The sequence below is a fragment of the Pan troglodytes genome, chromosome 5 (genome assembly GCF_028858775.2).
Source record: "Pan troglodytes isolate AG18354 chromosome 5, NHGRI_mPanTro3-v2.0_pri, whole genome shotgun sequence".
Classification (NCBI taxonomy): domain Eukaryota; kingdom Metazoa; phylum Chordata; class Mammalia; order Primates; family Hominidae; genus Pan; species Pan troglodytes.
In genome coordinates this window covers 30,507,903-30,535,383 of record NC_072403.2, presented here as the reverse complement: position 1 = coordinate 30,535,383, position 27,481 = coordinate 30,507,903, and the positions used below count along the sequence as shown (strand labels likewise).

At 42.6% G+C, this 27,481-nt stretch overlaps 1 protein-coding gene across 13 annotated transcripts in view; it reads left to right on the top strand.

The window, feature by feature from the left end:
• The window catches only part of KIAA0319, a 107,515-nt gene extending 82,922 nt beyond the window's left edge, over positions 1 to 24,593 (top strand). For 4 of the 13 annotated variants that reach the window (XM_009450589.5, XM_009450587.5, XM_009450591.5 and 1 more), the window contains 5 exons: positions 4,062 to 4,204; positions 6,493 to 6,615; positions 8,583 to 8,673; positions 11,671 to 11,762; positions 15,846 to 19,104. In XM_009450589.5, the coding sequence (XP_009448864.1) occupies positions 4,062 to 4,204; positions 6,493 to 6,615; positions 8,583 to 8,673; positions 11,671 to 11,762; positions 15,846 to 16,024 (628 nt within the window). In that variant the 3' untranslated portion in view covers positions 16,025 to 19,104. Of the gene's footprint in view, positions 1 to 4,061; positions 4,205 to 6,492; positions 6,616 to 8,582; positions 8,674 to 11,670; positions 11,763 to 14,588; positions 14,730 to 15,845; positions 19,105 to 19,207; positions 19,378 to 21,850; positions 22,882 to 23,368; positions 23,517 to 23,848 lie in introns of those variants that run through there. The other 9 variants (XM_054686619.1, XM_063812141.1, XM_009450595.5 and 6 more) reach the window with 6 other exon arrangements.
• Positions 24,594 to 27,481: the final 2,888 nt, after the last annotated feature.

Below are 27,481 nucleotides of genomic sequence, written 5' to 3'. Positions count from 1 at the left end.
TCAAAGGGCAGTAGTATGGCCAACATCATGCTAGGTCCTTCCTAAAATTCTCAGTAAATGTTTGCTGATTGGGAATGTTCTGAGTGAAGGAGGTGCTGGGGAACAGCAGGGGAGACGGTTGTTAGCTCTGGTGTCTTCAGAGCTGGGCAAGGGGTCTGGGGCATGTGAAGAGGATGTCTCACAGCTGGGCTGCATCCCTGCCCCACGTTCATGGGGACTGAGGCTTCTCTCAATGTGAAAGGATCACTGATTACCATTTGCCATCTCCTGGGAGTATATGAGGCTGAAACTCTGGCCTTTATTTTTCATGACATCTTTGTATTTAATTGAGTTTTATTTATTTAATCTATTTATTATTTTATTTTATTTTTATTTTTTGAGACAGGGTCTCACTCTGTTGCCTAGGCTAAAGTGCAGTGGCATGGTCTCAGCTTACTGTAACCTCCGCCTTTCAGATTCAAGTGATTCTCCTGCCTCAGCCACCTGAGTAGCTGGGACTACTGGTGCCCCCACTATACCCGGCTAATTTCTGTATTTTTAGTAGAGGCAGGGTTTCATCTTGTTGACCAGGCTGGTCTCAAACTCCTGACCTCAAGTGATTCGCCCACTTAGGCCTCCCAGGGTGCTGGGATTATAAGTGTGAGCAACCATGCCTGGCTGAGTTTTACTTTTAAAGTCTTATCTAGCTCAGGGTGGAGTGGGAGGAGGGAGAAAAAGAATATGGGAATGAAAACCCACTATTCACAGTAACTCCATTTGCCTAGCTATTGTCAGCTCTTCCACTTTGGTTAGTTTTCCAGAGAACTGAAGTTCACTTAGAAAAACACCAAATTTAAACATGTTCTAATTATTTTCTAAGGAACTCTTTCTAAAATGGATCATATATTTCCCTCGTAAAATATCAAATACTGAATCAAAGACATGTCTGAAAATCAACAAAACCAAAAGTTGTTTCTTGGACAGATCAGCAAAACTGATAAATCCTTAGCTAGATTGACTAAGAAAAAATAGAGAAGACTCATATTACTAAAATTAGGCATGAAATAAGGCACATTACTATTGACTTTATAGAAATAAAAAGGGCTGGATGCAGTGGCTCGTACCTGTAATCCCAACACTTTGGGAGGCCAAGGCAGGCAGATCGCTTGAACCCAGGAGTTCGAGACCAACCTGGGCAATGGCGAAATGCTGTCTCCACAAAAATCTTGCCAGGTGGCCAGGTGCGGTGGCTCATGCCTGTAATCCCAGCACTTTGGGAGGCCGAGGTGGGCAGATCACTTGAGGTCAGGAGTTCAAGACCAGCCTGGCCAACATGGCGAAACCTCGTCTCTACTAAAAATACAAAAATTAGCTGGGTGTGGTGGCAGGTACCTGTAATTCCAGCTACTCAAGAGGCTGAGGCAGGAGAATTGCTTGAACCTAGGAGGCGGAGGTTGCAGTGAGTTATCGCGCCACTGCACTTCAGCCTGGGTGACACAGCGAGACTCCATCTTAAAAAAAAAAAATTAGCCAGGCATGGTGGCACACGCCCATGGTCCCAGCTACCCAGGAGGCTGAGGTGAGAGGATCACTTGGGAGGTTGAGGCTGTTGTGAGCCATGTTCACACCATTGCATTCCAGCCTGGACAACAGAATGAGACCCAGTCTCAAAAATGTGGGTGGGGGAGGATTATAAGAGAATATTATGGATCATTGTATGTCAACACATTAGATAACCTAGATTAAGTGGACAAATTCCTAAACAGACATAAATTACAAAAACTCACTTGAGAAGAACTTAAAAATCTAAATAGACCTATAACAAATAAAGAGATTGAATTATTAATGTTAAAACTTTCCACAAAACTCAAGACCAGATGGCTTCACTGATTAATTCTGCAGAATGTTTAAAGAATGAACAGTCCTTCACAAACTTCCAAAAAATAGAAGAAGAGGGAACATTTCCCAACTCATTCAGTGAGACCAGTTTTACCTTGACACTAAAATCAGACAAAGACATCACAAGAAATGAGAACTACAGACCAATATCCCTTGTGAATATAGAAGCAAAAATCTACAACAAAATACTATCAAACTGACTCCAGCAACTTATTACAAGGTTTATAGACCATAACCAAGTGGGATTTATCCCAGGAATGCAAGTGTGGTTCAACATATAAAAATCAATAAATGTAATAAACCACATTAATAGGATAAAGGACAAAACCGCAGGATCATCTCAATAGGCACAGAAAAAGCATTTGACAAAATCCAACACCCTTTCATGATGAAACACTTGCCGTGGGTTGAATTATATCCACCCCCTGCCCCCCACCAAAATATAGTCAAGCCCTAACCTCTGGTACCTATGAATGTCACCTTACTTAGAAATAGGGTCATTACAGATGTAATTAGTTAAGAAGTTATACTGGAGTAGGGTGGGCTTTTAAATCAATATGACTGGTGTTCTTCTAAGAAGAGGACAAGAGACATAGAGAGAGGCACACAGGAAGAACACCATGTAACGACCGAGGCAGGGACTGGAGAGATTCTTCCACAAGCCAAGGAATACCAAGGATTGCTGGCAGCACCAGAACTAACAGAACACTTTGATTTTGGACTTCTGGCCTCCAGAACTGTGAGAAGAGGTTTCTGTTGTTTTAAGCCACTTCGTGGGACGTGTTTTACAGCAACCCTAGGGGATGAATACAGATTGGAGTAGCTATTTCTCCAAAGAAGATATACAGATGGCCAATAAGCACATGAAAAGGTGCTCACCATTAGCCACCAGGAAAATGCCAACCAAAACCATGTTGAAATATCACTTGTCACACCTGCTAGGATAGCTAGAATCCAAGACAGACCATAGCAAGTGCTGGCGAGCCTGTGGAGAAACTGGAACATTTATACATTGCTAGAGGGGATGTAAAATGGTACAGCCACTGTGGAATACAGTTTGGCAGTTCCTCAATATGCTAAGCATACAGCTACCATATAACCCATTAATTCCACTCCTAGGTATATACTCAATAAAAATGAAAAACTTATGTCTACACAGAAACTTGTATATGAATGTTCATAGCACAAATTCATAATAGCCAAAATGTGGAAGCAACTCAAATGTCCACCAACTGATGAGTGGATACAAAATGTGATATATTCATACAACAGAATATCATTTGGCAATAAAAAGGAATAAAGTATTGATGTGTGCTACCACATGGATGAACTTTGAAAACATGATGGTAAGTGAAAGAAGCCACACACAGAAGGTCTCATATTGTATGATTCCATCTATCTGAAGTGTCCAGAAGAGGAAAATCCATAGAGACCAAAAGCAGATTAGTGGTTGCCAGGGACTGTGGGGAGGAGGTGCTAATGAGTGTGGATTGTCCTTCTGGGGTGATGAAGATGTTTTGAAATTTGATAGTGGTGATGGTTGTGCAACTTTGTGAATATACTAAAAGCCATTCCATTTACACTTTAGAAGCGTGAATTTTATGATATGTAAGTTATATCTCAATCAAAAAAAGGTAAAAAGAAAGACATGTCTGCAAGTTATTTTGTGTATATTTGTCTTTTTGCACACATATATACATTGCTCCTTTTTGTTTTTTTACCATTATGGATTTATTGCAAAGAATATATTAAAGGATACAAATGAACAGCCAGATGAAAAGGTACATAGGGCAAGATCTAGAAGGGTCCTGTGCATGGGAGCTTCCATCCCCATGGATGTAACATTTCATACATCCCAGCACATAGATGCATTCTTGTTCACTGACCTGATAGCTCTCCAGACCCATTTGGTTAGGATTTTCAAAAACTGATACATAATTTACACATTGCTTCTTTTATCTGAAGATCTGTCTGTCTTTGATCAGCTGTACGTTGAGACTGAAGAGGCTTTGTGAATAGAAACAGATCAATTCCTTGGCTCACAGATATGCCCCTGTCCTTGGCAAGCCACAGAGCTGTAGCCGTCTACCTCCCCAGTTTCACAGGTCAGATGCTGTGGTGGGCGTGTCATGGTAGTCACCGTCTGACCATGTGGCTGTCCTCTCTCATTGTCTCCTCCACAGCACCGTGATTGTGTTTTATGTACAGAGCGGGCCGCCTTTCAAGGTTCTCAAAGCTGCTGAAGTGGCCCGAAATCTGCACATGCGGCTCTCAAAGGAGAAGGCTGACTTCTTGCTTTTCAAGGTCTTGAGGGTTGATACAGCAGGTAGGTCTCCTATGGAATATTCTAAAACAATCAGACTTGCCAATCATGGATAAGTTTGACAAACATAGAAGAGGAGTGACATGTGAACATTTTCACTTTAGCATCCAGGGACTTGTTTTACATTTATTTCTCCAATAGAGTTTCCTGCAGCATGCATTTGCCAACTACTCTTGGTCTTGGAAGAAAAATGGAAAACAATAATAATTATGGGTCTAAAATTAAGATTATACTCACAAGATAATGGCTATTGGCAGAAAGAACAGTGTTAAAGACAAATAAGTGTTACTGGCTGCAAAAGCCATGTTTATACAATTTATTTACCTTGGACATCATGCCTTAGGTTGTGATGATAATGTCATGTAGCTCCTTGAAAATTTAAGACAGCTTGCAAATGCCTTCTCCGGGTGTGCCTCTTTTCTTAGCTCCATGCTCACCACCCCTTCCAGGGTACTCAAATGATTCATAGTCCCATTGTTTCTATCTTCATTTCATGAGTAACATGAATCTCTTGTTATGTTGAAGTGGTTATTTCAGTAGACTCCAGGGAAATGAGAGTTACAAGGGACATGATAATGTTTGGGCAGTAAAATTTAATTTGTTTCAGATATCTATCTATCTATCTATCTATCTATGTAGATATATATATATATATCCATCTACAATTGACTTTCTCAATTATAATATGGAGTAACTTAATTTTTAATAACTCCTTTTTTCTTTTCTTTTTTTTTTGGCATTTTTAGTAGAGATGGCCTTAACCATCATGGCTTAGTAGAGCCTTAGCCATGTTGGCCAGGCTGGTCTCAAACTCCTGGCCTCAAGTGATCCACCCACCTCAGCTTCCCAAACTGCTGAGCCACCACACCCAGCCAATAACTCCTTTTTTTTCTAGCTACAAAAATAATATTTATTTATTGTACAAAATTTAGAATATCCAGAGAGGCACAAAGAGGAAAATAATTCTCTAAATTCTAGGTCCAAAATTCTCACCATCCAAAGAAAATTTTTATTAATACTCTGATATATGTTTTTCCAGTTCCCCCATCTCTACAATCAGGATGACATGATATATATTTTTAATCTGATTTTCAACTTCAAATCGTATTATGAGCCAGGAACAGTAGCACATGCCTGTAATCCCAGCTACTCCAGAGGCTGAGGAGGGAGGATGTCTTGAGGCTAGGAGTTTGAGACCAGCCACAGCAACATAGCAACAAGACCTTGTCTCTTAAAAAAAAAAGGTATATTATGATTATGTTCCCCAATCCTTTAAAATTTCTCTTCAATAAAATTTTTATGGCCACATAGTATTCTACCCTGGATATGCTCCATAATTATGCAACCAGTTTCTTATCCATGGGTTTTAGGGTTGGTTTTAAAGATAATGCTATAATGTAGATAAATCTTTGGGCATGTCCTCAATAATTGCCATTGCACTCCAGATAAATACTTAGAATTATTTTCTTAGGCCAGACAATGTTATGTTTTTGCTACTTTTTTGAGTCTAGCTCTGTCCCTCTGTTGCCCCGGCTGCAGTGCAGCGGTGTGATCTCGGCTCACTGCAACCTCTGCCTCCTGGGTTCAAGTGATTCTCGTGCCTGAGCCTCCTGAGTAGCTGGCATTACAGGCGCACACCATCACGCCCAGCTAATTTACTATATTTTTAGTAGAGGTGGGGTTTCGCTATGTTGGCCAGGCTGGTCTCAAACTCCTGGCCTCAAGTGATCCACTCACCTTGGCTTCCCAAAGTGCCGGGATTACAGGCGTGAGCAACCGCACCCAGCCAGTAAACTTTTTTTTTTTTTTTTTTTTTTGAGACAAAGTCTTGCTCTGTCACCAGGCTGGAGTGCAATGGCGCGATCTCGGCTCACTGCAGGCTCCAACTCCCTGGTTGAAGTGATTCTCCTGCCTCAGCCTCCTGAGTAGCTGGGACTACAGGCATGTGCCACCATGTCCAGCTAATTTTTGTATTTTTAGTAGAGATGGGGTTTCACCATGTTGGTCAGGATGGTCTGGATCTCCTGACCTTGTGATCTGCCCACCTCGGCCTCCCAATATTTTTAAGGCTTTTGCTGCGTGGTGTGGACTGGCTTTTTCTGCCATTTGCTTTCTGATGAGATTGTCAGTGATGAGAGACTATCTCCAGAACCCCTGTCCACACTGTAAGAGGCTCTTAATTCAACAAGATGCTTTTATTTGGGACCTATGCTACTGAAGATACAAAAGAAGCTGAATCCAGGGATTCCCTTTTCTGCATGCTGACCTCAGCCCTACACACCTCTTTGCAGGTTGCCTTCTGAAGTGTTCCGGCCATGGTCACTGCGACCCCCTCACAAAGCGCTGCATTTGCTCTCACTTATGGATGGAGAACCTTATACAGCGTTATATCTGGGATGGAGAGAGCAACTGTGGTGAGTTCTGGTATAGAGGAGGCTTTGGGTGAGGAGCCTTAAGGCAGCTCATTCTCAGGTATCAGAAATATCTGCCTAATATTCGAGGCCAACCTGGGCAACATAGTGAGACTTCACCTTTACAAAAAAATAACAAAATAAGCCAGGCATGGTGATGCACGCCTGTAGTCTCTGCTACTCAGGAGGCTGAGGTGGGAGGATTGCTTGAGAGGAGGTCCCAACCAGCTTGGACAACATAGTATGACCCTGTCTTAAGAAATTAACTGAGTGTGGTTGCGTGTGCCTGTAGTCCCAGCTACTCAGGAGGATGAGCTGGGACAATTGCTTCAGCCCAGGAAGTTGAGTCTGCAGTGAGTGGACAGAGTGAGACCCTGTCTCAAAAAAAATGGAAGAAAGGAAGGAAGGAGGGGAGAGGAGGGCAGAGGAGGGGAGGGGAGGGGAGGGAAGGGAGGGAAAGAGGGAAAGAAAAGAGAAAAGATAGAAAAAGAGAACTATCTGCCTAGCTCTGCAGTTATAAACATTCAGTGCTTTTCTCACCTGAAGCCAAGTGAACCAGCTCACTTGGTAGTAAGTTAAGACCCTTCTTACAATCTACTTTGTGGGGTGTGTTTAGGCTTTTACATAAAACTTCCTAATGAGAAAATTCCCTTTGGCAGAGCAGAATTGGCTCACTGTTGCTGGCATTTCTAAGAAAGAATTGCTTGGGCCACGGGCTGCATTTCCAGGTTACACCTGCCTTGGCTTAGGCTCAGTGTGATTTTCTGGTGAAGTGGCCCCTGGTATGGATCTTCTAGAATCAGGTAAAGAAGAGAATTTGGCCCACTCTTCCAGCTGTTCACACAGGCAGGCACCAAAAACTGGAGCCACAGCAGGGCAAGCTGGTGCCCTTCTGGGGAGAAAACTATATTTTAATGGCAGTCTACTAAGTAAATTTGTTGTTTGGGGAACCAGATGGACATAATTGGCACCAAGGATAGTAAGAGCTGACTGCCAAAGTATATTCCCATTTAATACTATATAAAAATCAGAAAATAGCCAGCCCTTGGATCATTATTCCAATGAAATTATATAACATTTAATAAAGTTAAACCTTTTTTTTTTTTTTTTTTGAGATGGAGTCTTGCTCTGTCACCCAGGCTGGAGTGCAATAGCGCAATCTCAGCTCACTGCAACCTCTGCCTCCTGGGTTCAAGCAATTCTCCTGCCTCAGCCTCCCAAGTAGCTGGTATTACAGGTGTGTGCCATCATGTCCAGCTAATTTTTGTATTTTTAGTAGACACGGGGTTTTGCCATGTTGGCCAGGCTGGTCTCAAACTTCTGACCTCAAGTCATCTGCCCCGCTCGGCCTCCCAAAGTGTTGGGATTACAGGCGTGAGCCACCGCACCCTGCCTAATAGAGATAAACTTTGCTCCCTCGTAGATTTAAACTGGGCTTCTCTGTCTCTGAATTACTGTTGAAAGCTTTTCACGTTAGTAAGGATGTGGAAGGAATGAGGGTCAAGTAGTTTCTGAATTGCTCTCTGGCCGTGAAAAATGTCTTCATGCCATAAACAGCCATATAGATGCTTTATTAAAACCAAGCCAGAACTTTCAGGGGTAGGGGTTGTGATTTTTGGCATTCTGGAATGAATATTTTGATGTGGTTTACATGTGTGTTTATATAAGAGGCATTACTATGTAATTGACTAATTTTAGTTATTTCAGATTATTCTGTTCCCAAGTTCGCATGAAATATGTGCTCCATGAGGCCCTGAAACCCAATAGATAAAAACAGGGCAGTTTTAGTTTTACAGTTCTTGATTTATCTGTATTTTACCTTGCTCTGCTCTGCTACCAGTCTGATGTTATCAACTCCACAGGTGGCCTTTCCTTGTAGGGATTCAGAAATATTTGTTATGAACCATCAAAATAAAGTTGTTCTACAAATAGCCTGTAACTATGTCCACTTTGGTTTTCTTGTGTTTCAGAGTGGAGTATATTCTATGTGACAGTGTTGGCTTTTACTCTTATTGTGCTAACAGGAGGTTTCACTTGGCTTTGCATCTGCTGCTGCAAAAGGTACCTAGAGTGCTTATTCCTTGGAAATAGAGACCCTACACTAAGTGTGTTTTGACAGCTTAGGAATTGTTTACTTGGGCTTGTTAAACCACTAAGCTGTTTATTATGATAATGCACTTTCTGCCACAAAGCATAAGTGCCTAAATAAATGGAATATTAGAGGCAGCTTTTTCTCATTGCAGCTCTTGTGTTTTCTAGGAGGGTCAACGATTCTGTATCATATCTAATGTTATTCTCTATCAGTCTTACATTATATTCACTAGAGCGGTACTGTTTTCTCACTCAACCACAATCAATACAGAAGACTTCTGTGACCATTGTTTGGGAGTTTCTTCGCACACACCAGTCAAGCAACAGCTTTGCAGTGGACACCAGCTGGGTGTCCTCCAATTCACTTTTGCCGCTGTCTACCTGGAGATAGCGTCAGATCCCACAGGTTAAGGACTCAGTCCCCAACACTGCTGCCCACCCCATTCAGATGCCAGTTGCATACCCCAGGTTGTTTTACCTGGGCTTCTGACTGACTCTAAATTGGGTCCCTCAATTCCCTCTTTGGGTTCAGTTATTTTGCTAGGGTGGCTCAAAGAACTCAAGGAAACACATTGGTTATTTATTACAAAGGATATTACAAGGGATACAGATGAAGAGATGCATAGGGTGAGATATGGGGAAGGGGCCTAGAGCTTCCATGCCCTCTCTGGGCATGCTACTCTCCGGGAACCTCCACACGTTTGGCTGTCCAGAAGCTCCCTGAACCCTGTCGTCTTGGGCCTTTTATGAAGACTTCATTGGATATTTATAGAAAAGTAGTTGGACAAAAAGGGTATGATGTGATACTAACAGGCTGAGTGGGGAAGCCCAGCAAGGCCTGTCCAGATTCTTCTCAGCCTCTCTGTAAAGCACTCCATCCTCCTCGTAGGAGGCAGAACTCTTTCTGAAATGAGGGTTTCAGAATGACCTATAATCAGACAAAGTAGGTCAGAGAATGTCTTTATAGCCAGCTCCGAGACAGAAAGGCAGGGGAAGTTTCTTGCTTTGGGGAGAATAAAAAGCAGCTGAAAGAAGGCAGGAGAAGGTCAGAGAGAGAGAGGGAGATTCTGTTTTCTGAGGCCTAAAGTGCCCCAGCATTATAACAAGGGCCGTGGGAGTTATTAGCCAGGAACTGTGATGAAAACATACATACAGATATATATATATGTGCGTGTGTGTGTGTATGTGTGTGTGTATATATATATATATATCTATATATCTCACAAGTACCTAAGTGGCCTTACAGGTCTCAATAGAGGAAGGAGTTCTGGAAGTATACTGTTACAAATGGTAGGTTTTGATTATTTTCATTATGTAAAGCAATAATCTAATCTACCTGAATCATTTTTAATAAATTTGAAACTGTAAGCGAGGCAATAACACCGCCAAAGAGAACTTTTGCTTTAGGTGTTTCCTTTTTCCATGGAGCTGACCTCTGAGAAGCCTCAAGCTACCTCACTGGCCAAATCTTCCAGAACCCCATGCTCAACCCTCTGTCCTTAGAAGAGAGCATCAGGTCCACTCTTTCATGTGAAACATTGTAACTGCTCTCCAAAGGTGTGATTTTTAAAAAACGTATATTTTAATCTGGGCAAGGCGGCTCATGCCTGTAACCTCAGCACTTTGGGAGGCCAGGGTGGGTGGATCACTTGAGGTCAGGAGTTTGAGACCAGCCTGGCCAACATGGAGAACCCCCACCTCTACTAAAAATACAAAATTAGCTGGGCGTGGTGGCGCATGCCTGTAATCCCAGCTACTTGGGAGGCTGAGGCAGGAGAATCGCTTGAACCCGGGAGGAAGAGGTTGCAGTGAGCTGAGATTGCACCATTGCACTCCAGCCTGGGCGACAAAAGCAAAACTCCATCTCAAAAAAAGGAGTGTATTTTAATAGTTATTTTTCAGAAATCACTTATAGATTATTTTGGTTTTATTTGTGATTACGTTCCCAAAGTAAGACTGGTGAAAGGGAGCCAGGTGCAGGCACTTAGAGGCCTAAATCCCGTTAAGTTTTCCCAGAGCCATATGTGACCCTACTGTGCATGGCATTAAACATCTGCAGCTTTGTGACATGTCTATCAAGTAGAAGATGATGATGCTAGTAGTGATAACTGTGAACATTTATGAAGTATTTGCCATTGTGATTAATGGCTAAGTGCTTTGTTTGTATTATCTTATTCAGTCCTCTCATCAACCATGTGAGAAAGGGACTATTCTTACTCCCATTTTACAGGTGAGGACATGGAGGCACAAAAGTCTCAAATAATTTTCTCTAAGTCACCAGCTAGCAAGTACTAAATTGAGACCTATGCTTCTGATCATCATGCTCCCAGAAAATTGCTTTTTTACTATGAAATTACTATTTTGTTCTCTGCGTGCCTTGGCGTGGTTTGGATGTGTGTTTTCAAATAGTCTCTGTACATAGGATGAGGCACATGGGACCAGCATAATTTTCATGTGTTGAGGAAAAAAAAAAAAAAGAAAAAGGTGGGGAGCAGCTGTTGCTAATTAATTGTGGGAATTTATTATAATTTTTGCTATTTTTTTTTCTGATTGCTAGTTCATGACACCTTTTCATTACTGCAGCATTGGACATAGCAGGATGATACAGGTTCAGGGGAACATTTGCTCATCCAGGCTTTTCTGAATAAGGAATTACTCAGGAAGAAGAGCTCCCTGGGCCAATACACAAGTGTTGAGAATTGGCACCGCAGCCTGAGGCTTAGCTGAGACCTGTAGATAGGTGGGCAAGAGTGATGTGGCTGTTTATACCCAGAAATGTGTTTCTCCAAGATGCATAATGGCCCTCTGAGCTCTGACCTGGCCTTGTGTATGTTTCTTTAATAAAAGACACCAACTATCACATCATAAAGGCAAAATGTTTCCTTTAGTGTCTTTACTGTGCGTTAAATCCTAGCTCTCAGTTACCTTTCTAAAGATCTGAGTTGAGCTTTTCATTGTTCCTTTCAGACAAAAAAGGACTAAAATCCGGAAAAAAACAAAGTACACCATCCTGGATAACATGGATGAACAGGAAAGAATGGAACTGAGGCCCAAATATGGTAAGACAGTCTCCAGAATGACTGCCTGGCACCTTTACATGATTTAACCTAGGTATGCCTGAGGGCTAACTTGGATAGAGGGAGAACCATTTGCTGGAGTCAGCACTTTAATTGGGAAGGAAGAGTGAGGCTGGGATTCTGTGATGAAAAACAACCTTCAGGCCGGACACAGTGGCTCATGCCTGTAATCCTAGCACTTAGGCCAAGGCGCCTGAGCTCAGTAGTTCGAGACCACCCTGGGCAACATGGTGACACCATCTCTACTAAAAAATACAAAACAAAACAAAAAAAAACATTAGCCAGGCATGGTGGTGTGCGCCTGTAGTCCCAGCTATTCAGGAGGCTGAGGCAGAAGAATAGCTTGAGACTGGGAGGTGGAGGTTGCAGTGAGCTGAGATCACACCTCTGCACTACAGCTTGGGCTACAGACTGAGACTCTGTCTCAAGAAAGAAAAAGAAAAATAACCTTCATCAGTCCTGAGGATATGCTAATGCGGGGGTGGGGGCAGGAGGCAGTGGGTTCATTATAAATTTAATGAAATTTTGGTGTAATACTTTGAGGCATTAATGGATGAGGGATATGAAATGTTATCAGCTGGGCACCTACCAATGACCACAGGGCAAAGACTGCTTTTTAAACAGAGATGTCCCCGGCACCTGCTTTTTTTTCTACTCCCGGGCGGAGGGTGGGGGGCAGTTGAAGACGCTCCCACAGCTCAGCTCTGAACGCTGTTCCCTTTAGGTCTGCTAGGACAGAAATGCAGCAAGAGGACATTTGGACTTTAAAGCCTAATATTTTTCAGCAGCTGCGTTATCTAATTAGCCATTGATAAAGATGGACACAAAGGCTTTACAGAAAATTGACTTTCTTCACAAAGTGTATTGATCCCTATGCTTAGGAGCACCTGTTGCCCACCTCGGTTAACTTTTTCATTCTCGTTTATTAACTGTTGCATACTTAATGAAACTTCTCTGGCCCTCTGAGGCTGCTAAACACCGATTCTATAGATTTTCCATAATTCTGGGCTTATGACTAAGATAATTTTTATGGAAGATGTAATCTTTTTCAGAGTTGTGAGGTGCAAAACATTGTTCACAGTGAGTGTTGAATGCCTACCTTGTGCACAGGCACCGGGTTAGGCCCTGGAGACTGGGAGAGGAGGAAGCACAGAGCCTGCCTTTACAGGAGCTCACAGCCTGAGGGAGGGTAATTATACTGGAGTGCAAGGAGTTCTATCAGTGCATGGACAATGCCGGGTAGGAACACTCAGGTCAGAATGACTGATTGTGTACAGAGAGTGTAGCTAATAGGGCTTTGGCAGGAAGAGCCTCACAGGAAGAACAAATAGTGGCATACATTGAGTGCTCACCATTTGCACTGCATAATATCAGAAGTATTATAGTGACGTTTACCTAAGAGCTCAACGTGCTTTAGGTTGCATTATCTCACCCATCTTTGTCTTAAAATACACTCATCCTTCTGACATTCCTGTTTCTATTCATAGAACCCCCATTCTCACTGCCCCAGTTTGAAACCTCAGTCGCTGGTGCTCCACACACACCGCCCCCCACTCCAGACACCCACACTTGCTAGACTCTTGCCCTCTTTCCTCGTCATTACCATCACCACCCCAGTTCAGGTCCTTACAGTTTCACCCGTGAACTAATAGTAATAATAAACAGGTATTTAATGTTGAATATGTACTAGGTACATCTCAAGTACTTTACCCATTGAATTCTAATCCTGCCCATAGCAGTACGAGGTATGTGCAATGATTATCCCCATTTTACACATGAGGAAACTGAGGCAAAGGAAAGTTTAGCAACTTGCCCAAGTAACATAGCTGGTGAGTGCTGAAGCTGGGGTGGAGGCTGGGCTCTTCCTCTATGTTGCACTGCCTCTGCCTTGGTCTGTTTGGGCTGCTCTAACAAAATGCCACAGAAGAGGAGGCTTATGAACAACAGATATTTATTACCCACAGTTCTGGAGGCTGGGAAGGCGAATTCAACATCTGGTCAGGGCCGCTTCCTCATAGTTGGTGCCTCCTCACTGCATCCTCACATGGTGCAAAGGGCAAGGCAGCCTCTGGTGCCTCTTTTTTTTTGGAAACAGAGTCTTGCTCTATCCCCCAGACTGGAATGCAGTGGTGCAATCTCAGCTCACTGCAACCTCTGCCTCCCAGGTTCAAGCAATTCTCATGCCTTAGCCTCCCAAGTAGTTGGGATTACGGGCACCTGTCCACCATGCCCAGCTAATCTTTTTTGTATTTTTAGTAGAGACAGGGTTTCTCCATGTCAGCCAGGCTGGTCTCGAACTCCTGACGTCAAGTGATCCACCCGCCTCGGCCTCCCAAAGTGCTGAGATTACAGGTGTGGGCCACCACACCTGGCCTGTGGTGCCTCTTTTATGTGAGCACTAATCCCATTCGATCACCACCCAAATGCCCCACCTCTTAGTACCACCATTTAGGCGTTAGATTTCAACACATGAATTTGTGGGGGTGCAAACATTCAGACCACAGCAGCCTCTATGTCTACTGTCCGTCTTCCATCCTGCACACTGTGGTTTTATTAATGTCTCAGAACAACATTTTAATAGTGTCATTTCTCTGCTTTTAGGATAAAATCCAAGCTTCATGGTTTACTTTGTATTCATGTGCTTTTCTGTGAGGTCCCTGCCTTTCTCCAGCCTCTCCTTATTTCCTACATGAATCATTTGCTCCAAACAAACTAGTTTTTTTCTAAATATTCCCGGATGCTTCTGCATACTCCATGACCTTCCCCTGTCTTCTTGTCTAAAATCTCTTCTTCAAATCTCACTGATAGAGACAGGAGACAGCCAAGAGTCCCTGGCGAAACCCCACCTCCAAGCCTAAAACAGCCTGAAGGCTGAAAAACTGGACTGCTGGTCCCCAGTGAAGGCCCTGCCCTTTCCCAGCTGATTCTCCCTAAATAATGTCCACCTGCGCACTGGGGAAAGAGGATGGAGCCACAGGAAGTTCGTGTCATTTGCAGTGGGGAGGAGCCTGGCCTCTTCAGTTTCTGTGTGGTAACCTGGGATTCAATCTGTGAGGCAGGAGGTTGTTGGCAAGACCCCCTCTCTATTTGCTGAGAGTTTTTGTTTCCTTTTTGACCAATAAATTCCATTTTTCTCACCCCTCTATGTTTCCGTGAGCCTAATCTTTCCTGGTAGTGTGACAAGAGCCTGGTTTTAGCTGAACTAAGGAGAAAGTTCTGCAACATCACCCTATGGGAAACATTACTGAAGCAACCCCAGCCATAAGTATATGTGCTTATCTCCTAATTCATATACAATTTAAAAAACATCTTACCTGTTATGAGCCATCTTCTCATGAGTCTATGCCTTTTATGTCTTGTTTTTGTTTTTTTTCCCGAGACAGGGTCTTGCTCTGTCACCTGGGCTAGAGCATAGCAACACGATCATAGTTCACTGTACCCTCGAACTCCTGGCCTCAAGTGATCCTCCCACCTCAGCCTCCCAAAGGGCTGGGATTATAGGCGTGAGCCACCATGCCCAGCCAAGTCTATGTCTTAAACCCCTAGCTAGACACCATAAATCCTTTGAGAGTAGGAATTGAATCTTATACCTGTTCTGTATCTTAGGTTGACCCCCTGAAATCAAATATTCTACCAAAAATATTTTAACCAAATGGTAAAATCACAGAAGCTTTTGTTTGTTGGATGCTTACAATGTACTAAAGGCTGGGCCAAGAGAACTTTACATGCACTATTTCACTTAATCCTCAGCATAAACTCATGGGGTAGATGCTTTGTTATCTTCCAGTTGAATAGAGGAGGAGACTGAAAGCTCAGAGAGGTTCGGTATCTTGCCCAGGCTCAAGCAGCTGGCGAGTGTCAAAGCTGGGACAGAAGCTCGGGTGAGGCATCAAAGCCCCTGCAGTTACTTGCTAGGAAACCCAAACCGCCTGCTGTTTTGAGTGATTGCTTTCAAGGGGCGGAGACCACCACTCCGTGCTCATCACAGGACCTGCAACCACAACGACTGACAGCTGGAAGTGAATCACGGCGTTCCTCCTCAGATGCTTCTGTGCTTCTCTCTAGGTATCAAGCACCGAAGCACAGAGCACAACTCCAGCCTGATGGTATCCGAGTCTGAGTTTGACAGTGACCAGGACACAATCTTCAGCCGAGAAAAGATGGAGAGAGGGAATCCAAAGGTTTCCATGAATGGTTCCATCAGAAATGGAGCTTCCTTCAGTTATTGCTCAAAGGACAGATAATGGCGCAGTTCATTGTAAAGTGGAAGGACCCCACAGGAATCCTTGAATCCAAGACCAGTCAGTGGGAGTTACAGCACAAAACCCACTCTTTTAGAATAGTTCATTGACCTTCTTCCCCAGTGGGCTACATGTGTATCCCCACGTACTAAAAGACCGGTTTTTGAAGGCACAAAACAAAAACTTTGCTCTTTTAACTGAGATGCTTGTTAATAGAAATAAAGGCTGGGTAAAACTCTAAGGTATATACTTAAAAGAGTTTTGAGTTTTTGTAGCTGGCACAATCTCATATTAAAGATGAACAATGATTTCTATCTGTAGAACCTTAGAGAAGGTGAATGAAACAAGGTTTTAAAAAGGGATGATTTCTGTCTTAGCCGCTGTGATTGCCTCTAAGGAACAGCATTCTAAACACGGTTTCTCTTGTAGGACCTGCAGTCAGATGGCTGTGTATGTTAAAATAGCTTGTCTAAGAGGCACGGGTCATCTGTGGAGGTACGGAGTCTTGCATGTAGCAAGCTTTCTGTGCTGACGGCAACACTCGCACAGTGCCAAGCCCTCCTGGTTTTTAATTCTGTGCTATGTCAATGGCAGTTTTCATCTCTCTCAAGAAAGCAGCTGTTGGCCATTCAAGAGCTAAGGAAGAATCGTATTCTAAGGACTGAGGCAATAGAAAGGGGAGGAGGAGCTTAATGCTGTGTAGGTTGAAGGTAGCATTGTAACATTATCTTTTCTTTCTCTAAGAAAAACTACACTGACTCCTCTCGGTGTTGTTTAGCAGTATAGTTCTCTAATGTAAACGGATCCCCAGTTTACATTAAATGCAATAGAAGTGATTAATTCATTAAGCATTTATTATGTTCTGTAGGCTGTGCGTTTGGACTGCCATAGATAGGGATAATGACTCAGCAATTGTGTATATATTCCAAAACTCTGAAATACAGTCAGTCTTAACTTGGATGGCGTGGTTATGATACTCTGGTCCCCGACAGGTACTTTCCAAAATAACTTGACATAGATGTATTCACTTCATATGTTTAAAAATACATTTAAGTTTTTCTACCGAATAAATCTTATTTCAAACATGAAAGACAATTAAAACATTCCCACCCACAAAGCAGTACTCCCGAGCAATTAACTGGAGTTAATTGTAGCCTGCTACGTTGACTGGTTCAGGGTAGTTCCCCATCCACCCTTGGTCCTGAGGCTGGTGGCCTTGGTGGTGCCCTTGGCATTTTTTGTGGGAAGATTAGAATGAGAGATAGAACCAGTGTTGTGGTACCAAGTGTGAGCACACCTAAACAATATCCTGTTGCACAATGCTTTTGTAACACATGGGAAAACTAGGAATGCATTGCTGATGAAGAAGCAAGGTATTTAAACACCAGGGCAGGAGTGCCAGAGAAAATGTTTCCCCATGGGTTCTTAAAAAAAATTCAGCTTTTAGGTGCTTTTGTCATCTCCCGGAGTATTCATCCTCATGGGACCATCTTATTTTTACTTATTGTAATTTACTGGGGAAAGGCAGAACTAAAAAGTGTGTCATTTTATTTTTAAAATAATTGCTTTGCTTATGCCTACACTTTCTGTATAACTAGCCAATTCAATACTGTCTATAGTGTTAGAAGGAAAATGTGATTTTTTTTTAAACCAGTATTGAGCTTCATAAGCCTAGAATCTGCCTTATCAGATGACCAGGGTTATGGTTGTTTGCATGCAAATGTGAATTTCTGGCATAGGGGACAGCAGCCCAAATGTAAAGTCATCGGGTGTAACAAGGAAGAAGGGAGTGAACATTTACCGCTTTATGTACATAACTTATGCAGTTTACATACTCAATTGATCCTTATAATCAACCTTGAAGAGGAGATACTATCATTCTTATGTTGCAGATAGCCCTCTGAAGGCCCAGAGAGGTTAAGTAACTTCCCAGAGGTCGTGGCCAAGAAGTAGTGGCTCCAAGAACTGAATGCAAATTTTTTAAACTGTAGAATTCTGCTTTCCACTAAACAAAGAACTCCTGCCTTGATGAATGGAGGGCAAATTCTGGTGGAACTTTTGGGCCACCTGAAGGTTCTATTCCCAGGACTAAGAGGAATTTCTTTTAATGGATCCAGAGAGCCAAGGACAGAGGGAGAGATGGCCTGCGTAGTCTCCTGTGGATCACACCCGGGCCACCCCTCCCTCTAGGTTTACAGTGGACTTCTTCTGCCCCTCCTCCTTTTCTGTCCTTGGCCATCTCAGCCTGGCCTCTCTGATCCTTCCATCACAGAAGTATCTTGAATCTCTGGGAAATCAAACATCACAGTAGTGATCGGAAAGTGGGTCCTGTCTTGTTACCCCATTTCTCATCAGAACAAAGCACGAGATGGAATGACCAACCAGCATTCTTCATGGTGGACTGCTTATCATTGAGGATCTTTGGGACATAAAGCACGCTAAGAGCTCTGGACAGAGAAAAACAGGCCCTAGAATATGGGAGTGGGTGTTTGTAGGGCTCACAGGCTAACAAGCACTTTAGTTGCTGGTTTACATTCAATGAAGGAGGATTCATACCCATGGCATTACAAGGCTAAGCATGTGTATGACTAAGGAACTATCTGAAAAACATGCAGCAAGGTAAGAAAATGTACCACTCAACAAGCCAGTGATGCCACCTTTTGTGCGCGGGGAGGAGAGTGACTACCATTGGTTTTGTGTGACAAAGCTATCATGGACTATTTTAATCTTGGTTTTATTGCTTAAAATGTATTATTTTTCCCTATGTGTTGACAAGGTATTTCTAATATCACACTATTAAATATATGCACTAATCTAAATAAAGGTGTCTGTATTTTCTGTAATGCTTATTTTTAGGGGGAAATTTGTTTTCTTTATGCTTCAGGGTAGAGGGATTTCCCTTGAGTATAGGTCAGCAAACTGTGGCCTGCAGCCTGTGTGTGCACGCCCCATGAGCCGAAAAGTGGGTCTTATGTTTTCAAATGGTTAAAAATAAATAAAAAAATTTGAAACATGTGAACTATATGACATTCAGATTTGTGTTCATAAATAAAGTTTTATTGGAACATATCCACATTCACTGATTTATGTATTATCTATGGCTGTTCTTATGTTACAACAAAGTTGAGTAGTTTTGACAGGGACTGTCTGCAAATCCTAAACTATTTACTATCTGGCCTTTTACAGAAAGAAAAAAATTTGCAGAAGGCTGGACTAACATCCCCTGCTCCTTCCCTGTGGGAAGACAAGTGTTCCAGAAGAACTGAGCATGCTCAGTCAGCTCGCCTTCCTCTGTGTGGGTGGTTCTCTGCAATTAACAGGCAGTCTGTCCCTCGTGCCAGAAGGCCCACAGCATGGTAGGGTGATTAGATTCTGGAGAGAGTATACTTAAACTACATCCTCTAATCTAGCTCTTATCAGTAATAAAGCCATTTTTAAAATGAGGGCCGGGCATGGTAGCTCATGCCTGTAATCCCAGCACTTTGGAAGGCCAAGGCAGGTGGATCACTTGAGTCCAGGAGTTCGAGACCAGCCTAGGCAACATGGCCAAATCCTGTCTCAAAAAACACACACACACAAATTTAGCTGGTCATTGTGATGCATGCCTGTAGTCCCAGCTACTCAGGAGGCTGAGGTGGGAGGATTGCTTCTGCCCTGGGGGTGGAGGTTGCAGTGAGCAGAGACTGGGCCACTCCAGCCTAGGCCACAGAAGGAGGCCATCTCAGAAAAAAAGAAAAAAAAATGCAGATTGAGGTATAATTCACTTACAGTAAACTGCACATAATACAATTTGATGCTTTGATATGTGTGCACATCTGTGAAACCATGACCACAATCAAGCTGTTGAACAAACATAATTACCCATAAAAGTTTCCTCGTGGCTCTTTGTAATCCCCCTCTCCCCTGGCAATCACTAGAGATTAGCTTGAATTTTCTGGAGTTTCATATATGGTAGTACTGTATGGAGCTTTCCCCTCAAACAGGTAGTAGTTCCTTCCTTTCCAGGCTGTTTTAACTCACTCCATTAGCAACTGTGAACAGAAGTTCTCTGAAAAGGAATTTGAAGGAAAGAGACTTTATTGCCGTGAACAGTTTCCAAACCACAGAGTTATGGTCTTCTGTGTAAAACAAAGATGGGTTTCAAAAAACAAAGCAAGGGTTCTGGATTTATAGCAAAATTCTACCCAGGTTTCCAATCAGGTCCATATGTAAATGAAGGATTGAAACTTGCATAGTTCTGATTGGTCAGTGTAGCTGAGTTTGGGTTGGTTGATACAGATGACGCCTGGTTGGTTGATACATCTGAGTCCTGATTGGTTAAGGCAGGTGAGCTCTGATTGACTGGTTCAGGTGAACTCTGGAGTTCCCAAACTGAACAAAGGTGTGGGTTTTTGGGGGGAACTCAGAACATGTGTGTGACATCTAGTTAGCAAATGCTCACTTAGGTGTTTTTTGTTTGTTTGAGACAGGGTCTTGCTCTGTCACTCAGGCTGGAGTGCAGTGGCACCATCACGGCTCACTGCAGTGTGGACCTCCCAGGCTCAAGTGATCCTCCCACCTCTCAGCTTCCTGAGTAGGTGGGACTACAGGTGTGGACTAATTTTTTGTAGAGATGGGGGAGTCTCACTATGCTCTCCAGGCTGGTCTCAAAAATTCCTGGGCTCAAGTGATCCACCTCCCTCTGCCTCCCAAAGTGCTGGGATTACTGATGTGAGCTACAGTGCCAGGTCCCACTTAGGTCTATTTTAAATTTAGCCCTAGTTAACCACTGGGGATTTATCTTAAAGGATTGGCTCTTTCAAGTTCATATTTGTTCACATAATTTTGCTGAGATAAATGCTTGTTGAAGTATGAGAATGGGAATGGGGTATTGTAGTTAAACTAATTACGTGGCTCCTGGATCATCTTCAATCCTGTAAGAGCTGTGTATTTACTGAGAGAGCAAATACTAGGCTAAGTAAAGGAACAAAATCTTGATAATTTCAACAAGGATGACTTTCCATTACTGAAACTAAAGGAATTTTTATTTTATTTTTTTTAGACAGTCTTGCTCTGTTGCCCAGGCTGGAGCGCAGTGGTGCAGTCTCGCTTACTACAACCTCTGCCTCCTGGGTTCAAGTGATTCTTGTGCCTCAGCCTCCTGAGTGGCTGGGATTACAGATGTGTGTTACTACACTCGGCTACTTTTTATATTTTTAGTAGCGATGGGGTTTCGCCATGTTGGCAAGGCTAGTCTCGAACTCCTGGCCTCAAATGACCCGCCCGCCTCAGCCTCCCAAAGTACTGGGACTACAGGCATGGGCCACCATGACCAGCCAGAAAATAAAGGCATTTAAAAATATATTTCTTCAGTGTTGTGGGCTAAATTATTATTTTTGAGATGGAGTCTCACTCTGTCACCCAGGCTGGAGTGCAGTGGCATGATCTTGGCTCACTGCAACCTCTTCCTCCCCAGTTCAAGCGATTCTCCTGCCTCAGCCTCCCAGGTAGCTAGGATTACAGGCGCCCACCACCATGACGGGCTAATTTTTGTATTTTTAGTAGAAATGGAGTTTCGCCATGTTGGCCAGGCCGGTCTCAAACTGCTGACCTCAAATGATCCACCAGCCTTGGCCTACCAAAGTGCTGGGATTACTGGCGTGAGCCACTGCGCCCAGCTGACTAAATTAATCGTGTTATGTCAAAATTCATAGGTTGAAGCTCTAACCCCCAGTACCTGAAATGTATTTGGAGATAGAGCCTTTAAAGAGATGTGATTAATTAAGTTAAAATGAGTAAAATGAGGCCATTAAGATGGGTCCTAATCCAATCGACTGGTTTTCTTATTAGAAGAAGAGATTAGGACCTGCAGAGAGACATCTGGGGCACGCAGGCACAGAGGAAAGATCATGGGAGGACATGGCAAGAAGGCGGCCATCTACAAGCCAAGATGAGAGGCGTCAGGAGAAACCAAACCTGCCGACACCTTGATCTCGGTCTTCTAGCATCCAGAACTCTGAGAAAATGAATTACTGTTGCTTAAGCCACCCAGTCTGGTATTCGGTTACAGCAACACTAGCAAACTAATATGCAGAGGTAACTTAATCAGCCTAAGATTTAGCATAAAACTCTTATTTTAAAGTTCCCAAAGTTAAGTATTATCCTGTTGATCTTAGAGGAAAAATGACATGTTTCCACAACATTAAGTCCTCAAGAGAGACCTGTAGCCTCAGTGACTTCACTGAAAAACAGTCATTCCAGAAGGGGCCACAAGCAGGGGCTGGTAGTATTTCATTGCTCTGGGTGCTGGTTACATAGTGTGTTGCTTCTGAGAATTCATTGAGCGATTCACTTATTCAATTATGTATCCTTTTTTTTTGCATGTATATAATAGTGAAAGGAAAGTTTAAAAAAGCTACCAATCTTGCCAAGTTACTTTCAAAGTCATTTATGAAGAGGTACTGCCAGGGATTTCCTAGGTAGAGATGAAACAGTTCTGTATCTTGATTCAGGTGCTGCCTACACAAATCTAACTATTGATGTGATCAAATTAGGTAGAGGTGTACAAACACTCACATACAAATGAGTGCACATAAAAACGAGTGAAATTGGAATAAGGCCTGGATTAACAGTTTTGCACTGGTATCAGTTTCCTGGTTTTGATAATTGTATTACATAGGTAATAAGCAAACCACTGGGTGAAGGGTACACGGGACTCTGCATTATCTTTGCAACTTCCTATGAATTTATAATTATTTCAAAATTAAAAGTTAAAAGATGTTGAGAAGGAAAGGCCAGATCCACATATCAACAGTGAAATAAGCATTTCCATTAAAATCAGGAACAAAGTTAAGAAAGGAAAAAAAAAAAAAAGAAACAAAGTCACCATTTCTCCAACTAATTGGTCCCTAGAGCCTCTCTTGTTGAGTTGAGATTAGCGAGCAGCAAAGCTTCCTTTATTTGAAGCCTACATGGAGAGTATTATCACCTCCATTCTCCTAAAGATGATGAACCCAGAGTTGCAGGACTGAGACTTTATTGCAGCAGGAAGAGAGCACATAGGCTTATACGGTCATGCCTGGCATAGTGACATTTCTGTCAATGATGGACTGCATATATGATTTATGGACCCATGAGATAATGGAGCTGAAAAGTTCCTGTCACCTAGTGATGTCGTAGCCATCATAAAGTCCAATGCAGCCCAATGCATTAGTCATGTTTGTGGTGATGCTGGTGTAAACAAACCTGCATTCTCAGTTGTATAAGAGTATAGCACATACAATTATGTACAGTATATAATACTTAATAAGTGACTATGCTACTGGTTTACGTATTTATTACACTGTACTTTTCATTGTTATTTTACAGTGTACTCCTTCTACTTATTAAAAACAGTTTATTGTAAAACAATATGTGGCTGGGTGCAGTAGCCCACTCCTTTAAACCCAGCACTTTGGGAGGCTGAGGCTGGAGGATTGCTTGAGCCCAGGAGTTTGAGACCAGCCTGGACAACATGGTGAGACTCCATCTCTATAAAAAACATGTTTAAAAGTTAGCTGGGTGTGGTGGTGAATGCCTGTAGCTCAGCTACTCAGGAGGCTGGGGTAGGAGGATCTCTTGAGCCCAGGAGGTCAAGGCTGCAGTGAGCTGTGATAGTGCCGGTGCACTCCAGCCTAAATTACGAGTGAGACCCTGTCTCAAAAACAAAACAAAACAAAACAAAAGAAATACTGGGTTATACCAGCAGTATAAACGTGTCTTGTTTACTGTGCCTCTTGATTGCATTATTTTCTCTTGTGCTTCAATTAATCTCGTGTTGCTTTGTTCATCACGGTCCCTTTGTCATAGAAAATCCACAGCTATTGTTGCCAGTAAGAGGCCACATCAAGTGACTGATCTTGAAACAAGAGATTAAGGATTACCAACCAGTGGGTAAAGGAGTTACAGCAGCTTTTAAGGCCCACTGCCTGAGCAGGAGCAGCTTTGCTCAGGTTATTACAGCAACAAAGGAAGACACGGAGAAGACGCTGATGCAATTCTGAAAGGATTACATCTACGACTCCATCAGGACCCTTGCTTGGGCTTGGGGTGATGTTACCAAGGAACGTATAAATGACATCTGGAAGAAGACGCTCAAGAGGTTCATCCGTGATTTCAAAGGATTTGCCAAGGACAAGGAGGTTGCAAAAACCAACAAGGCTGTGGTTGAGACGGCAAACAATTTTAACCTGGGGGTGGAAGAAGAAGACATTGAGGAGCTCCTACAGGTGGTTCCTGAGGAACTGACTAATGAGGAGTTGTTGGAACTGGAACAGGAACACATACCTCAAGAAGAGGCAAGGAAGAAAAAACTGCAGAAGAAAAAGAATCCCCATGAAAATTCACAGTGAAGAGCTGAGAAGTTTTTGCAGACCTCAGTAAGCGCCTTAAAAATTTTGAAAACATGGGCCCCTCAACACCAAAAGGGTTTCATTAACAGAGAGGAATGTTCTTTGTGCACTGTCTGCTTACAAGCAAATCTATGATGAAAAAGGAAAGCAAGCAAACCACCATGGACATATTTCTGATGCATGACATCTCCTAAGAACGTCAGGTAGGTCTTGTTATCCTAGCTCCATGTTTTTTTTTTTGAGTCAGGGTCTCACCTTGTCACCCAGGCTGGAGTACAGTGGTGCGGTCACGGCTCACTGCAGCCTTGACTTCCCGGGTTCAAGCCATCCTCCTGCCTCAGCCTCCTGAGTAGCTGGGATGACAGGCACGTGCCACCACACCTGGCTAATTTTTGTATTTTTTGTAGAGACAGGGTTTCGCCGTGTTGCCCAGGCTGGTCTTAAATTCCTGGGCTCAAGCGATCCGCCTGCCCCGGACTCCTGAAGTGCTAGGATTACAGGGATGAGACACTGGGCCCAGCTGTCCCTGTGTGTTATTGCCCCTGAAGAACTTCCAGCGGGGCAAGATGAGGAGGTGGGAGATAGAAATATCCATGAATCTGACCCTTTGTAGGCCTAGGCTAATGTGTGTAATTGTGTCTTAGTTTTTAACAAAAAAGTTTTTAAAAAATTTAAAATATAAAAAAGCTTGTGGAACAAGGATATAAAGAAAGAATATATTTTTATACAGTTGTGCAATTAGTTTGTGCTTTAAGTGCTAAGTGTGATCACAAAAGAGTCAAAAAGTTAAAACATTTAAAAAATTTATAAAGTAAAAAGTTACAGTAAGCTAAGGGTAATTTATTATTGAAGAAAGAAAAATATTATTTAATAAATGTAGTGTAGCCTAAGTGTAGAGTGTTTGTAAAGTCTAGAGTAGTGTGCAGTCGTACCTTAGGCCTTCACATTCACTCTCACTCACTGACTCACCCAGAGCAACTTCCAGTTCTGCAAGCTCCATTCACGGTAAGTGCCTTTTACAAGTGTGATTTTTAAATCTTTTATACTTGATTTTTACTGTACCTTTTCTATGTTTATATACATAAATACTTGCCATTGTCTTACAACTGCCTACAGTATTCAGTACAGTAGCATGCTGTGCAGGTTTGTAGCTCTAGGAGCAATAGGCTAGACCGTATAGCCTAGCTGTGTAGGAGGCTGTACCATCCAGGTTTGTGTAAGTACTCTACAATGTTCGTACAAGGACGAAACCGCCTAATGACGCATTTCTCAGAATATATCTCTGTTGTCGAGCAATACGTGATTGTAAAATGTGAGACGACATTTGCAAAAATGTCCACTAACCACTGGGCAGCGGTGTTGTCTGTGTTCTAAATTATGGTGAGGGCTGGCTACAATGGTGCACTCCCATAATCCCAGCACTTTGGGAGGCTGAGGTGGGAGGGTGGCTTGAACCCAGGAGTTTGAGACCAGTCTGGGCAACATAGTGAGACCCTGACTGTTCAAAAAATGAAAGAAAAATTAACTGGGTGTGGTAGCAGGTGCCTGTGGTCCCAGCTACTCAGGAGGCAGAGGTGAGAGGCTTGTCTGAGCCCAGGAAGTCATAACAGTGGGGCGTGTAGGAGAGAGAGATAGGCCAATCTGTGACGGCTGGCCTATACACCTTTCTGTGACCGCCACCTCTGCAAACCAGGTAAATTCTCAGTTCAGCTTAGCAAACATTCTATAAGCGCACACCATGGACAGGCCCTTCTCTGGGTTTTAGGGTACATCATTTCACACGCTGGCTCCTTCCCCAAGGCACTCACTGATTACGGCTCTCTGGGGAGGGAGTGCTATTTACACAAATGCGAACTGGTCTAATATCATCCAATAAAAACTCAAAAGATCACCAAGTAGGGGGAAAAAAGCACAACCACACACCTTAATACAGGGAGAGGAAATTCTGTTAATTCCACGTTTATTAATCACACACACAGCTCTCTCTGCAGACTAGACACTAAAACACACAATTGTCAAAAACTAGAAAAATGAGTTATGTCCACGTTTTAAAAGCAAAACTTTATAAATTTCTTACCACACTCATTCCCAAGTTTTATCCCACAAAGTATAGCATGAAACAATGACAACATACATATTATTCAAGTAAAATGCTATTTAAAATAGCTGCACACAGTTAATTAAAACACTAGGATCCAGTTTTTAGAGGAAAAAGTCATGTGGCACAATTTCAAGTTCATAATTGAAGTTAACAGTAAAACAGATTTGCTCACATTTGCTTCTGATCTTTATTTCTGCTGTGTCTCTTTAGTAGAATAAAGAAATGGCACTTCACATAAAATCATATTTAAAAGCTACTAAAATGGATAAACAGATGCAGATCAGCTCTTTAATGAGAATCCCTGCATAGCTGGAGGAAGTTCAAGGAGAATTGTTTTTTCAAGGCAAATAGACTCTTGTTACGTGGCTAATTTCATCTACATTATCATCGCTGGGAAGTTCCTGCTGAGAACTCATGGTAGCTATGCCAGAAAAGTACTTTCTTCACAGGAGGTGTTGAAATAATGCCGGATAAATGCAAGTAAGGTCAATATCTCCCTCTTGGTCTAGATCAGGAGCTGACAAACTTTTTCTTTAAGGAGACAAGTAGTAAATCTTTTAGGCTTTGCAGGCTATACTGTCCCTGTCCCAACTATTCAACTCTGCCAAGAAAGCAGTCCCAGACAATACCATAAATGAATGGGTGTGGCTATGCTCTAATAACATTTTGTTTATGGACACTGAAATCTGAATTTCATACAATTTTCAGGTGTCATGAAATATTGTTCTTCTTTTGATTTTCTGCCCAATCATTTGAAAACATATAAACCATTCTTAGCTCACAGGTTGTATAAAAACAGGTGGCAGGCCAGGTTTGATTCATGGGCCATAGTTTGCCAACCCCTGATCTAATGGTCCTTCTCTAGTCCATGTTGTAAAATGTATATATTTTAAAAATCCCGTTACATATGGCTACTTTATTTAAAAAACAACAAAAACGTTCAGTTAAAAATAATTCTCTTTCTTCCCACAACCAAGGGCCATTTTACTA